General features: G+C 36.7%; 3 protein-coding genes across 3 annotated transcripts; 2 read left to right on the top strand and 1 right to left on the bottom strand.

Moving 5' to 3' along the window:
• The first annotated feature begins 2925 nt into the window (after window positions 1-2925).
• Window positions 2926-7008, top strand: LOC137723461 (PGR5-like protein 1A, chloroplastic). Its single transcript, XM_068462658.2, has 10 exons — window positions 2926-3390; window positions 4222-4334; window positions 4487-4583; window positions 4704-4804; window positions 4919-4975; window positions 5432-5508; window positions 5670-5721; window positions 5829-5939; window positions 6048-6145; window positions 6734-7008. The coding sequence occupies exons 1-10, from the start codon at window positions 3201-3203 to the stop codon at window positions 6801-6803; spliced, it is 966 nt and encodes a 321-aa protein (XP_068318759.1). The 5' UTR covers window positions 2926-3200; the 3' UTR covers window positions 6804-7008.
• Window positions 7009-7293: 285 nt separating this feature from the next.
• LOC137723463 (histone deacetylase complex subunit SAP18) lies at window positions 7294-9678 on the bottom strand. Its single transcript, XM_068462659.2, has 6 exons — window positions 9457-9678; window positions 9277-9309; window positions 8514-8624; window positions 8304-8399; window positions 7694-7768; window positions 7294-7614 (listed from the first exon to the last, which is right to left on the bottom strand). The coding sequence occupies exons 1-6, from the start codon at window positions 9613-9615 to the stop codon at window positions 7582-7584; spliced, it is 507 nt and encodes a 168-aa protein (XP_068318760.1). The 5' UTR covers window positions 9616-9678; the 3' UTR covers window positions 7294-7581.
• A 2257-nt stretch (window positions 9679-11935) lies between these two features.
• Window positions 11936-13519, top strand: LOC137721874 (expansin-A7-like). Its single transcript, XM_068460904.2, has 3 exons — window positions 11936-12136; window positions 12474-12789; window positions 13001-13519. Exons 1-3 carry the CDS (start codon window positions 11974-11976, stop codon window positions 13311-13313), a joined length of 792 nt encoding a protein of 263 aa, XP_068317005.1. The 5' UTR covers window positions 11936-11973; the 3' UTR covers window positions 13314-13519.
• Window positions 13520-13914: the final 395 nt, after the last annotated feature.

The following is a 13914-nucleotide window of genomic DNA, read 5'->3' as shown; positions in this document are numbered from 1 at the left end:
TTGTTTTGAGTCTTTTGGTTTGTCTTAGTGTTTTAAAGTTTAGTTTTGCATTCTTTGAGTCTAGTATAGTGTTTTATATTGTGTTTTTACGTTTTTGAGTCAAATCCAAGTGATTAACAATCCCTCCTAATCCCCGGTCCAGAACGATCCCTACTTATACTTATACTACAATTTGACAAAAAGAGGGTTTAATTTGTGTGCGTATAATTCTTGCATCACCAGCACGCCTTGATTTCGGTCGGGGTGTGTCATTAAGTGCTTCTTGCTAAAAGCACATATTTTGTGCTTTTTCCAATTCTTTTTGGAACCCAAATCAATTTCACTAAAACCGTTTTTAATTTTTTAAAAACACATTCAAACAAGCTCTTAATGCATGAATTATGATTCTTTGAACAACCCTAATTAGAATTGATTGTCAATCCTTAACCGTTTTAGTCTATATCTAGAACTCGGCCCAGCTCAAACGCAATTTCTCCACGGTCTTTCTTAATGGTGTCTTTGACTGGAACATTTTTACCCTTTAGAACCGATGTTGCGTCGAATGTTGGGTCTTCCATCCAATTTCCTTGTTCTTGGCCGAACTTGTACAATAACATTCACCAAAATTGTGCAAATTAATAAGAGAATTTTAACAAAAAGCTCCCAGTACTGTTTACTTTAACGAAAAATCATATTTTACACTAAAAAGTCAATCCTAGTACTATTCACCTTACTCTTTATTTTCGTTAGTTTTCTTAATTAATAAAGCAAATTAATCAATCTTGGGGACATATATAAGTTTATTGAATCAACTATATCCAAACTAACTCCATACAAATCTGAGCTCAAAACAAATTATAGAAATTGAAGTCATTTATCTCTCTGTTGGTGAGCCTCCTTGAAAGTGTTTCTCACTAGTTTGTGAGTGTTTTTCCATTCATCCTCAATTTCGAAGCTGCCGACCCTAGCTCTGTCTAAGGTCGGTGGCAATCCTTCGTTTTTTTTTTTCTTCTCTCTTCTTCCCTTTCTTTCTCCCATCCATCACCCCCGCTTTCCTTTGATTTCATTGTCCTCTGAGCCAAATCTCCCCTTCCCTACCTCCATGATCAATCCTCTCCATAACTTTCTTCATCTTCATAAAATCAATCCTTCATCGATCTCGTCTGGATCTGTACACACAAATCTTCAGCGCAATTTTTCGCGATCTCCTTGGAAGGTGCATAAAGCTTCGACCCTGATGTTCACACTACCACCTCATTCCTTCTCTTTGCTTTTGTTGGCACTGGTATTTGCAAGCTAGTTCTTCCTGTGTGTTTCTTTCGATTTGTGGTGGAGATTTCGGTGGTGCTCTTTGGAGGATGTAAGTGTTTCTTCTTCATCCAGCTCAAGGACCATGTTTAGCCTAATCTCAGGCATTTGTTGGGGGCGACGGTCTGAGATGGTGGGTAGGAGGCGGTATGGCGGCGATGGAAATTACAAGTTGTTAGGGTTAGGGTTTGTCTCAGTATTTTTGGTGTTGGGCCCAGAACCTGGTTTTGGATTTTTGTTTTACTTTGGAGGTCCACTTTTGTGTTGTGTGGATATTGTAACTGTGCCTTTCTCTTGTAATTATGTTGTCTTAGTAATAAACTTACCTTTTATCAAAAAAAAAACAAAAAAACAAATTATAGAATTTTTTTTTCAAATTTCAGTAATGACTAAGGATGCAATGTTATGATTAAAAAAAAGTAAAAAGGAAAAAAAAATAAAAAGGAAAAAGGATGTAATGCAACTAAAGATCTAAAAGTAAAACATCTAATGAAAAAAAAATAAAATTGAATCATGTCTGAGGATGGTTCTCATCGTAGCACCATGGTATGGTTTTTTACACGACATGTTAACCCAGTACGAAATGACATGAAATTAACAGATTTTCAGGTCAACACGATAACAAATCGGGTAATCCGATGAGCACCTGTTAAGATAACGGGTTAGTCCAAATATACACGTGGGTAACCTATTATACGATAAGAAAAATATGAATTTTATAATTTTATACCACTAAAAAAAATACTATAATTAACAACAATAGGATTTAATTCCAAACCAAATTGAAAACTAATACACACACACACACACACACATTCAAATTAAATTTAGAAAATTGATGACTGTTGGATCGGCTGAGACTTAATCCCCGTCATCAGATGTTTTACTCAGCCCTATATCAGACTCTCTCTCATTCTCGAAGGCTCGAATCGAAGCAGTTGCTCGATCTTTCTTGACTCTCACTCTCGAACCTCAACTTTGGCCAGCCACAAGTGCACGACCACCCTCTTTAGGCTCCCTCCACCACACCACTGTCACCACATACAGCCTAGTAACTCACCACCTGTCGATCTGCTCCTTTTGTCTCTAATTCTCTCTCTGGATCGAGCGAATCTCGTTAAGATATTTTTGTGGCAATGTTAAGATATTTTGAAGTAATATTTATGTGTCAATATGGTATGTTCAAATTTAGAAAGAGAAAAAAAAAAGTGTATTTTCTTAAGGGGTCATTTTTACCTATTGGGTAAAATGACCCGACCTATTAAGAACCGTTAAAATAACAGATGTTACACAAAAAACACACAAACACGGTAAACACGACCCGTTTGCCAATCCTAGCGTGGTATGAGAATGAAATGAAGATGTGGGTTGAGGCCCTGAAGAACGCGCAAACTAAAACGTGATGGTTAAACAACCCCTAAGTAAGGTGGAGAACAAAGCTGCTTTATTACCCAAAAAAAATTTTACCTAAGCAATTGACCATATTGAGATTAGTTCTTAGAAGCACATGCAATGTCTTTGAACTTTCAGATGGAATCCCATCTTAATTTCTCCTTTGACAAGGCATTGGATATCTTGTTCACGCATCTTCACAATTATTTGTCTTCTATAAGGACGTGGCAGATTTTATAAGATGATGAAAACATCTGTGGAACTGTAAGTGTTTTGTTTGATACTATTTCGAGTTTTGACAGTGTCTCTGAAATTGGAGGACAATAGAGCCGTTGCATTTCCCTCCACACATTCCCCACTCACCTTATCTCTTCGCATGTTGTTTCTCTTCGCTTTCCCTCCAAACAATCCCACCCCCCAAAAAAATGAATCCAAAATTCAGATTACCAAAAAAAATCCTGTCTTCATTGACTACTCAGCTCACTCTGTAACCAGAGAATTAGTGGCTTTTCTCAGTTCCAATGGCCACCAAATTAGGGTTCACCTTAACATCTACAACCCCTTTTAATCCCTCTATTCAGAGGCCCTTTGTCTCCGCTTCTTCTTCCTCCTCGACTAGGGTTGAGTCTTTTCAGATCAGTGGCAGACAGCTATGCCTCCGCCGCCGCCGCCTTTTGGTACTTCCGGCTAAGGCTACCGCTGACCAACAAGGTCAGGATCATCTGTCCATATAAGGCTTTGAATTATATTTTTTTGTGGTAGCTGCTTTGATTGCAGTGTTGATTAATCAGTGAATGAAATTGATTGAGCATATTTTTTTTTTTTTAATAATTGAAACAAACTAATTAAGTAATCATATCAAGTTCAGTGCAGTATTGATCTCACCAAAACTACAGGGGTGTGGTAATTTCACACTTTGCTTACGATAGAGGGTGTCCTAATATTTTCTGTTCGATATAGCAATATTCTAAACTATTCTAACCTATGAGGGTGGAAATTGGAACTTGGGTGCAAAACACTGCTCTAGCCAACTGGCCTCCTCGTGATAAAGGGTGTGCTAATTAATTAGTAAACAGATATTATGTGGAAGATACAATTTTTACTTCATTGCATAGGTAGGGGCAGATTAATAGGACCACCAACCTAAGTATACAAATGAGTTAATTCTTAAGTCGCAGTAGCCATGATAGTATTTAATAATTTAAACTTTTGAATAAATAAAAATTAAAAATAATAACAATAAAAGAAGAAGAAAATGTTCAATTTGATGTTTTACTTTCTTAGTTTTAATGCAGATTGAAAGGGACTTATTCATGATTCAGTCTTAAACTATGTTAGCTGACACCATAAAGTGTGGACAAGTTTTTTGCATACGAAGTTTTATTGTACAATTTAACGAGTAATGCTATGTAGACCACGTATGCTGATCTCTTTTGCAGTCAGTTCTTGAAAATCATTTCTTTCTCTTTTTCAGAAATTTATACTCTTTTCTTGGTTTGTTTTTGGAATATTTCCTGAATCATGTCCAATATCCTTTTTCAGGCAAGGTCGAAAATGATGACGTCGTTGACAGTAAAATTTTGCCGTATTGTAGCATAGACCAGAAGAAGAAGTCTTTGGGTGAACTTGAACAAGATTTTCTTCAAGCTCTACAAGTAATTTTACACTACATTTTAATGTTTTATAGTACTATAGTGTTTTGCTATTAAACACATTATGATTCCATGGATAAACCGATCCAAGAAAGTACTAATAGATGTTCGCATTTGAGATGCTAAATGGTTTCTTCTTCTCTTTGCTCGTAAAGTCATTCTACTATGACGGAAAAGCTATTATGTCAAATGAGGAATTCGATAACCTTAAGGAGGAACTCATGTGGGAAGGCAGCAGCGTCGTCATGCTAAGTACGTAGTGTTTCATTTATTTTTCTGAATGAGACTTGGCACCACAATATCTTGGGATTTCATAATGGTAATATTTCTAAGATACAATTTCAGTTTCTGGTGTTTAATTTTACTGTGCAGGTTCTGATGAACAGAAGTTTCTGGAAGCCTCAATGGCCTATGTGTCTGGGAAACCAATTCTGACAGATCAAGAGTATGATGATCTGAAAATGAGGCTAAAGGTGAGTGTGTGTTGGTTTCATGTTTAGGCACGCATAATATGATTAATAGTATAGTTTCTTCTATCTATCGTTTCCATTTGCTTCAGTTGGTGAACATAATTTTCTTCTTTTCAGACGGAAGGGAGTGATATTGTAGTCGAGGGTCCAAGATGCAGTCTCCGTACTAGAAAGGTGCGTAACGCTGAGTTTTCACACTCTTTCTCTATATATCCATGTATGAATTACCCTTGTGCACCCTTAATTTTGTGGTTTCATAAGGACTGCAAAATGTGAATGTAAACCCAATATCACAAGGATTATCTCTTTAGGAAAAAAATATTTCTTTAGTTTTTCGTATTCGCCTGTTTGATTATAGACGTATTGATTAAAACCCATTACTTTAATACCGGATCTAAAGATTTTTCTCTTGCTTGTCCTCCAAATGTCTCTGCACTTCTGCTGATTTACCATGGAAAGAGTTGTTTAAGTAGTACTATTTGTTTTCTTAAGCTTACATGGATGTTTTACTGTCCTTTTTTCTTTCTCTAATACAATTTCTGTGAGATACCTTGGTTGCGAAATCGGGGATAAAAGGCTAACTAAGTTCTAACTAAGTTCTGGTTGTACTGATTAACTTTCTTCCAACAGGTTTACAGTGACCTGACTGTTGATTATTTGAAGATGTTGCTGCTGAATGTCCCTGCGACTGTTGTCGCACTTGCAGCGTAAGTCATCTGCTTAAACCTGCTTGCTCCGTGCGCATAAACGAAATATGGTCAACTGCTTAACCAGCTAATAACTTCTTGTCACCGAAGTTTTCGTCTAGTTTACATAGATGATATCTAATCTACGAATTAATCAACAATCTTGTTTCCTCATCTGCTAGGTTCTTCTTTTTGGATGATCTGACCGGTTTCGAAATCACATATCTTTTGGAGGTATATTGTTTTAATTACACACAACTTGTAACCATGAAGTTTTGGTTGCTGTATGTATCCATTTTACACTCATTCAAAACAACCTTTCATAAATTCTTGGATTGCAGCTGCCGGAGCCATTCAGCTTCATTTTTACATGGTTTGCTGCTGTGCCTGTCATAGTTTACTTAGCTCAGGCACTGACAAAGCTAATTATCAAGGATGTTTTGATCCTGAAGGTAGGATTCCGTCTTGTCAAATGCCATTTCTTAGGGATGTCTGCAAAGAATACGTACGTAAATTGTGGATACTGTATTGTTTTTAACATTTCACATTTGTTTGTCTAGGGCCCTTGTCCAAACTGTGGTACAGAGAACTTGTCATTCTTTGGGACTATACTTTCCATTTCAAATGGTGGTTCCACCAACAACATCAAATGCTCAAAGTGAGTATAAACCTAATCATGATTCTAGATGAGTGGTGCAATCCATCACGCACACGTGGGTGATTTCTGACCGTCTTTAGATATATGTAAGTTCCACAAAGGAGCTCACGTGCATCAATACTCAGAAATCATTCAAGCGTGCGTGAGCAACTGACTGTAGCATTTTATTCTACTATTGACGTTTCTTTGTTTTGTTTCCACTTGTGTGATTTTATCCCTTGGACTCTGCTTGGCTCCTTCATTGATGATAGTGGCATCATTTCATTATACAAATATTTAAATTGCAATCGTTCTTTCTCTTTATCATCATTTGAACATCATTTATGGAATAAAAAAAAATCATTGGATTTGTAGACCAATTAGTTATTCATATGAATCAAACAAATTGACGGTTAACCATAAAAATGAAGCATTCTAATTATGACATTTGTACGATAAGTATGATGCCACGTTGCCATTGAAAGAGGTATGGCATGAGCCAAGCATTATACTTTTCTCTTGGTTTGGATTTTGTGTTCGTTTGGACATGATTTACAAAAGTTGTGTTTCCATTTAATTTGAACTGTGATGAGTAACATTTTACTGCAGCTGCGGAACTCCACTGGTATATGATTCGAAGTCGCGCCTGATTACGTTGCCAGAAGGAAGCAATGCATGATCAGAATTTGGGAGCTCAAATAAAATGTAGCATAAATGTAATTAACGAATAATCAGCACTCGTGTATTGTGTAAGCGTTTTCTGTGCTGAAGAAGAACATGCAATTTTCTTTGTTTTTGGGGTCTCTTTGGAACATCTCAACAGCTGATTGTGAATATGAATACAAGGAAAGAGGAAGATATCATGATCAGACGGTTCAGATTTAGTCTTATGCCTTCGATTATCAGTTCTCTTCAGCTCCCGTGTGCACATTGTTTTCTCGTTCTCTCGTTCGGTATAGAAAATTGGATTGGAATCAATGGAATCGCTGTTTTCTTGATATGTCAGAGGTAGAAGATGAATTACTCTGTCCGAAAACTTATCCGTTCTAATCCCAACCACCCAGCAAATGGTAGGGTTAGAGGGTATCCATTTCAATCCGACCCTCTATGCTAAACGAGGCTTGTAGGTCGGAAACAGAGTTACCGATGCAAGAACATTGGAAAATAACTCAAGTTGAAAAGCATTTCTATTTGGGTTTGTTTTCAATAAATATGAAATGCTTGTATCCAGCAAGAACTAAAATCGGCACTAAGATTACAGAAATCCTTCCGAAGAGTTTAAACATCCTTACAACATACCAAACGGCCTCCACAAGACAGTTGAGTAAAGGCAGCTAAAGCTTAAGACATCCAATAAAATGGACATCGCATCAAACTCTAACGGCATCCTTCCCACTCGATCCATCCAAAATGCTGCCTCCGAAGAAACATCAGTGCTAATGCTACAGCCATCTTCTCTATAGAATCGCCACGTCCAAATAATCTCCAATCTACAAAAAATGAAAAGATGTGAGAACACCCCTTTTTTCGTCAAACTCCAATAAACTTTGACATAAAATTTCAGTTTACCTGAAAGCTAAGATCATTCAGTGCCTTGCTTTCATCCACTTGTCTCCCGTTTCCATGAGAATTTGTCATCCCAACCTTAGAAATCCAAGAAATACACGATTTTTAACAAAAAGAAAAGAGCGGGGGAAAATAGTTCAATTGTATATGTACACAAGCAAAATTGTTTTGTTTCCCACCTAGCTATATGCTGGAAAATGCGCAAAATCATACTGCATACCCAACCAACCAACTGGAACTAATTTCTTGGGATCAGATCAGTATGAAATATAGTAAGGAATTTGCTATAAGGTGAATTTTAAACTCATAATTGCATACGACGGTTGAAATATAATTTCACATATTGGTGTAAGCATAATTTTCTTTTACTGAAAAGAGGTGAAAATGTACAAAGGAATATCGCTTTTTCTATCGAGATGATTTATTATTTTGACTTGAATGAGAATAAGTTTGAGTTGAAGCACTAAAGAGGACTCATTTATCTGTCGAGCGGAGGATACAGAGAGCAGTCCTCGGGTATCTACCTCATCTTGATAGCTAGATTTGAAAATACAAAGGGTAAAAGTGTACTGTGATGCATGCATGTATCACTAAGTGAGAAGGGAGCAAGTACCTGTTTCACCACAAAACGACCGCGCTTGTCAGGGTATACAAATGCAAAAGACAGCCTAGCATTTCTTCTCCTAGCCTCTGGAGCAATCTCTTTGACCTGACAAAGAACTAGAATCATCTTCGGAGCAAGTAATATAATGTTATTCAACCAAATATGGGAAAGAGGATAGGATGACATGACCCATGACATTATGAAAGACAGATAACATACGAGATCAGTTAGCTCACGAAGTGTTGCATCTTTCCATGTATAAATTTGAACCTCATCTTTGGGTTCATTGCCTCTCACTGCAAAGTCCACCTCACTGTGATGAGCTCCAATCTGCCAAAGAAAAAGAGTTGAAAGAAAATGTAAAAGGCTGAAACGGAATGTCAACAGCACCCAACCCTTTATATTAACATCCACTTTCCAAACTTTCAATACCGCCAACTTCTCCTATCTTCTCATTAGTAACACACGAGCTCCAAATTATACAAAGCTTCCCCATAATTTCAAAACAAAGTCTTAACGGTATTAGAAACCCAACATACTTCGTTCTCCTCATTACCTAACTTAACACCTATCTCAGAATCACCACCATAACCTTCTACTGAACTGATTGTAGGGTCTAATTCGAGCAATGACCTTCAAGGCCAAGAGAAATTGAGAGACATAATTATACCAACTTAATTTTCAATTCTTCTCCCTTCGCTCTGTTAATTGGGCAAAAAAACAAACAAAAAAAAATACCCCAATACCAAATTTTACCTAAGTCTATCCTCTGCAACAAAATCAGCAAAACCTGCTTCGAAGCCAATTTGAAGTAAATAAGATATGGGTTTTTCTAAAATTTGAATTTCCAACAAAAATCACTAACTCCAATTACTTAGAAGCCAAATTTCACAAGCATAAAAGATTCAAAAAATACTAAAAATTAATATCAGAACTGCAAAAAATAACCTAAAAAAAACAAAAAAACTTGAGTTGCACATACCTTAGTGAAAACCCGGAGCAGCAGAGGGCAAGTCTTGCATTACATACAAAAATACAAAGCTGTTCATAAATATATGCCTATAAACCAGCTAGCAAAAAGTAAATAATAAATTTAAAAAAAATGAAAAATAAAGAAACCCTAAAGAAGTAATATAGCAGAGCTGAAAGTTAAGGAGAGTACCTTTTCACGGTCGATGGGTTCGGAGCGGGGGCGAGGCGGCGGCGGCGGCGGACCCCTGGAGTGAGGCGGAGGAGGTGGTGGCGGAAGTTGTCTTCCGGGTGGGCCTCGCGTCTGGGGACCCGGCCCTCCCATCTTTTCGTCTCTGCTTCTCTTCTCCATTGTCGAAGTCCTTGCCTGATAACGATTTCGGGTTTTGGGGTCGATGTAACAGAAATTTGTCGTGTACGAGACTTGATTAATTATGCTGCTCATGGGTCATGACAAAGAAATAGGTACGGGTCATGGGTCTGAGCCCAAAGAATCAAAAGGCAAGAAAGCCCAAGGAGTCTGCAACCACTCTATAACCCAATAAAGAAATAAATAAACCAAATAGGTGTTTCATGTTTGCATGTTCCCACCCCACCCCCCGGGGGCCCGCGGGAACATGTATAGAGCTTTCAATTTTCTCTTTAAACTTCGCTATTAGCCAATTTTTCCCTTAAATTTTAATTGTAGCTGATTACCCCTTAAAAGTCTATAAATAGCCAATTCCCCCCCCCCAAAACCGTCAAATTTTAGAATTTTTCATCCACTTCTCATCCATCGAATTTTCCATTATTTTTCCCCCATACAGTTTTCATGTACTGCCCGCGTGATAAAAAAATGGATGAAAATTTTAAAATTAATCGTCAAGGGGAAAATTTGCTATTTATAAAAGTTTAAGAGAGTAATCGGCTAAAATTAAAGTTCAGAGAGGAAATTGGTAGCTTTATGCAAGTTTGGGGGGCAAATCGACAAATATGCCTAAACCAAAAATATTATTGACTTGTTTTCCCAAACTCAAGAACATATAGGTTGCACTTAGAGGTACAAATCGGCTCAAACAGTTCAAGTTTGACTCGTGTTCAACTTGTTTTGACTCGTTAAAGCTTGATTCGTAAAAGAAACGAGTTGAGCCTCAAACAAATTATTAGGCCTGCTAGAAAAATGAGTCAATGTTGAGCTTTGGTATGTTCAGCTCATAAAACCCATGAGCATTTCGCTTTTTACATATATTGGACATGTAATCATTTCCAAGTTTGTTTTTATTTTTTTATTTGTTTAATTTTCAAAAAAAATCAATTTTCATTAAGTTGAGCCAAATAAAAACTCGGATCCGTTTTACAAAGGAGCTAAGTCAAGCCAAGGCGAGGTTGATTCTACGTTTATAAAAAAAATTTCGAGCTTGAACAAATAATATCATTTGAGTTAAGATTAAACACTTTGTTAGTTGGTTTGGCTCGACTCATCTACACCCATAGTTGTATTTTCATACCTATATTTACTTTGATCTTTATATTTTTGAGCAAATTGTTATAGGTAATCCAAAATGATCTTTGTATTTTCATACATACATTTACTTTGACTTCTGTATATACGCCATATATTCATGACAATTAAAACTTCTAGAAATAAAACTGAGCAAGAAATTAGTAAATTAAAAACATGATTGTCATTTTGAAAAATAAAATTTACAATACCTGTTTTCTTACAAATAGCCTAACACAAAATCTCAGGAAATCATGTGTGAAGCCCAACAGCCACACATGCTCCACGTAACCCGAGTTGTGTTGTCCATGTGTTAGGCTTGAAATTTCACCGTGAAAGAACGTATTGAGAATGAATCTAACATTGATGAGAGAATGAACCTTACATATGCTTATAATAAGTATTAGACTACTCCCCATAGGTGGACCTCAACTTTCTTTATCAAGCAACAACTTTTCTGGTTACAACCACTAAAATTCCTTGATCATAATTAATTATATTTGATTTGGAAATGGATCATCTTCGGATCCCTTCCACCAAATCCACCCAGTCAATGAATCAGGACCTTTGCAATTTGATCCAACCGCGGAAAACAGGGATCCCTTTAAAAGTTATAATAACTTTAATCATTTGATCAAATTTCAAGAACCTCGATTCATTGACTGGATAGATTTGATGGAAGGGATCCGGAGAGGATCCATTTCCATTCTAGATAACCTCCGGTTATTATAATACTTTTCTATAATATAATAAGTCAAATCTATGTTTGTCTTCTGTCCGTTGGATTACTCATCCAACTAATGAATTTTTTAACTTTGACTTAAAACATGAGCAAATAATACTATTGTAATCAAACACAATGTATCCTTTTTCATGCAATTAGTCACCAACTTAATTCTTTCAATAAACATAAAATCCTTTGGACGATTAATATAATTAAATTATATATAAAAAAAATTAAAATATCAACCGCCTAATATACATGCCAGCACGTTAGATGCCACGAAAACATTTCACTGAAACTATTGATTTTATAAGCAAATAATATAATACTCCTACTTGACTAATTGTACAGCATAAACATCGTTGGGGCCACGAAGTCGTTTTTCTAGCTACATGAAATGTTTTGTAGTTGAACATTATATAAGGCATGCAAAACGGACCAACTGGCATTGCACTTGTACTTCGATCATCCTACAGAGTCTTAAAGGAACCTCTACCAACACAGCCATGGCGTCTTTCCTTCCTTCGTCGAGCCTCAGCTTCCTTCTCATGTCATTGATGCTGGTAACCATTAGCACAACAGTGGTTGCAAAGGTCGTTTACCGGCCGAGTCCATGGCACCTTGCCCACGCTACTTTTTACGGTGATGAGACAGCCTCCGAGACTATGGGTATGTATGATGTTCATTTCACATATATTGAGAAAATTATTTGTCCTTCAAATATCTAACATGTTATATTATCAAACTAAAATTAATACTGCATATTCAAACACATGATAAAATAAGTTACCCATTTTTTCATTTATATGTCAGTAAACATGGTACATGCAATACTATTTTGTTGGAACTAATTGCGTATAAATTTCTCTCGATTCACTATATCGGTGACTTGCCACACAAGAAAAGTGTGGCTAGCAAAAACGATGAATACAGATATATTCAAATAAAGTACTTTATCAATTAATTAATAATCCCTATTCTTAATTATTCTGTTTTCTTGGTACAGGAGGAGCTTGCGGTTATGGAAACTTGTTCAGTAATGGGTATGGTACAGATACAGCAGCATTGAGCTCAACACTATTCAACAACGGATATGCTTGCGGAACTTGCTACCAGATAAAATGTTACGGGACAAGTGCATGCTTTGGAAATGTTAAATTCACCACCGTCACCGCCACCAACCTTTGTCCGCCAAACTGGTCCGAGGACTCCAATGCCGGAGGCTGGTGCAACCCTCCCCGCACCCATTTCGACATGGCCAAACCTGCCTTCATGAAAATTGCTCAGTGGAAGGCCGGCATTGTTCCCGTCATGTATCGCAGGTACGCCTTAAAATTTAGGATACATTAGGGTTTTTTTTTTTTTTTTTTTTTAACACTAAATTGCAACACTTAGTAAACCACAGAGACTAAAATGAAACTTTGCGTAAATTATAGCAACCAAAATCATGATTTGGCCTTAACTAAATAGTTGATTTTATATGATCACATTTTCACAATTGGATTCTAAATCTTCTATGTGATTTTCTTGCAGAGTGCCGTGCATGAGGTCGGGCGGCCTTCGATTCTCTTTCCAAGGAAACGGGTACTGGTTGTTGGTGTATGTGATGAATGTGGGAGGAGGAGGTGACATTGCAAGCATGTGGGTGAAAGGAAGCAGATCAGGGTGGATACAAATGAGCCATAACTGGGGAGCTTCATACCAGGCATTTGCAACCTTGAAAGGCCAAGCTCTCTCTTTCAGGCTAACTTCCTACACAAGCAAAGAGACTATAATTGCCTGGAATGTTGCTCCTTCAAGCTGGAATGTGGGTTTGACTTACAATTCAAATACCAACTTCCATTGATGCACAACAAGCACGCAAATATGCGGAGATTCTGTATTACTTAATATGCGCGCCTACTTAATTGCCACTCTTTTTTGTTTTCTTAATTTTCCTTCTTTTTTTATAAAGCCCCAAGGCCTTTATCTGTAGCTTTGGCTTGGAAAATTTTCCTTTGGTTACTCATATATCCTTACGAAGGTAATTTTACTGATCACAACAATGAGAGAACAATATTTACGTGCTATGTGTACAATTGCTTGTTTTCAGTATTATTTGGTTGAAACAAGTGTTCTGCAAGTAGTGGATTGTCTTAGTGAATAAGGTTTTTCACAGCCCAATGTGTCTCAGGATCTTCCTAATGTTGCTTAAAGTAATAATATCACTTGTAATTGAAAAATTTATATATACACAAGAAAAAAAGTGTTCTGCAAATTCCATCTTACCATGTAGAAGTTGATATCATATTTCCTATCATATATTTCCACTCCTGTGCATGAATTTGGAGTTTTAACGAAAAGTCTGCGGTACTGTTCATTTTAACAAAAAATCATATTTTTACATTAAAAAGTTAAACTTGGTACTATTCACTTTATTCTTTATTTTGTCTTTATTGTTAAAACTC

This window comes from Pyrus communis, chromosome 4 (genome assembly GCF_041283825.1).
Source record: "Pyrus communis isolate YQ-2024b chromosome 4, ASM4128382v1, whole genome shotgun sequence".
In the NCBI taxonomy this organism is placed as follows: domain Eukaryota; kingdom Viridiplantae; phylum Streptophyta; class Magnoliopsida; order Rosales; family Rosaceae; genus Pyrus; species Pyrus communis.
Note: the sequence above shows the minus strand (reverse complement) of the source record. Positions and strands in the feature narration are given on the sequence as shown.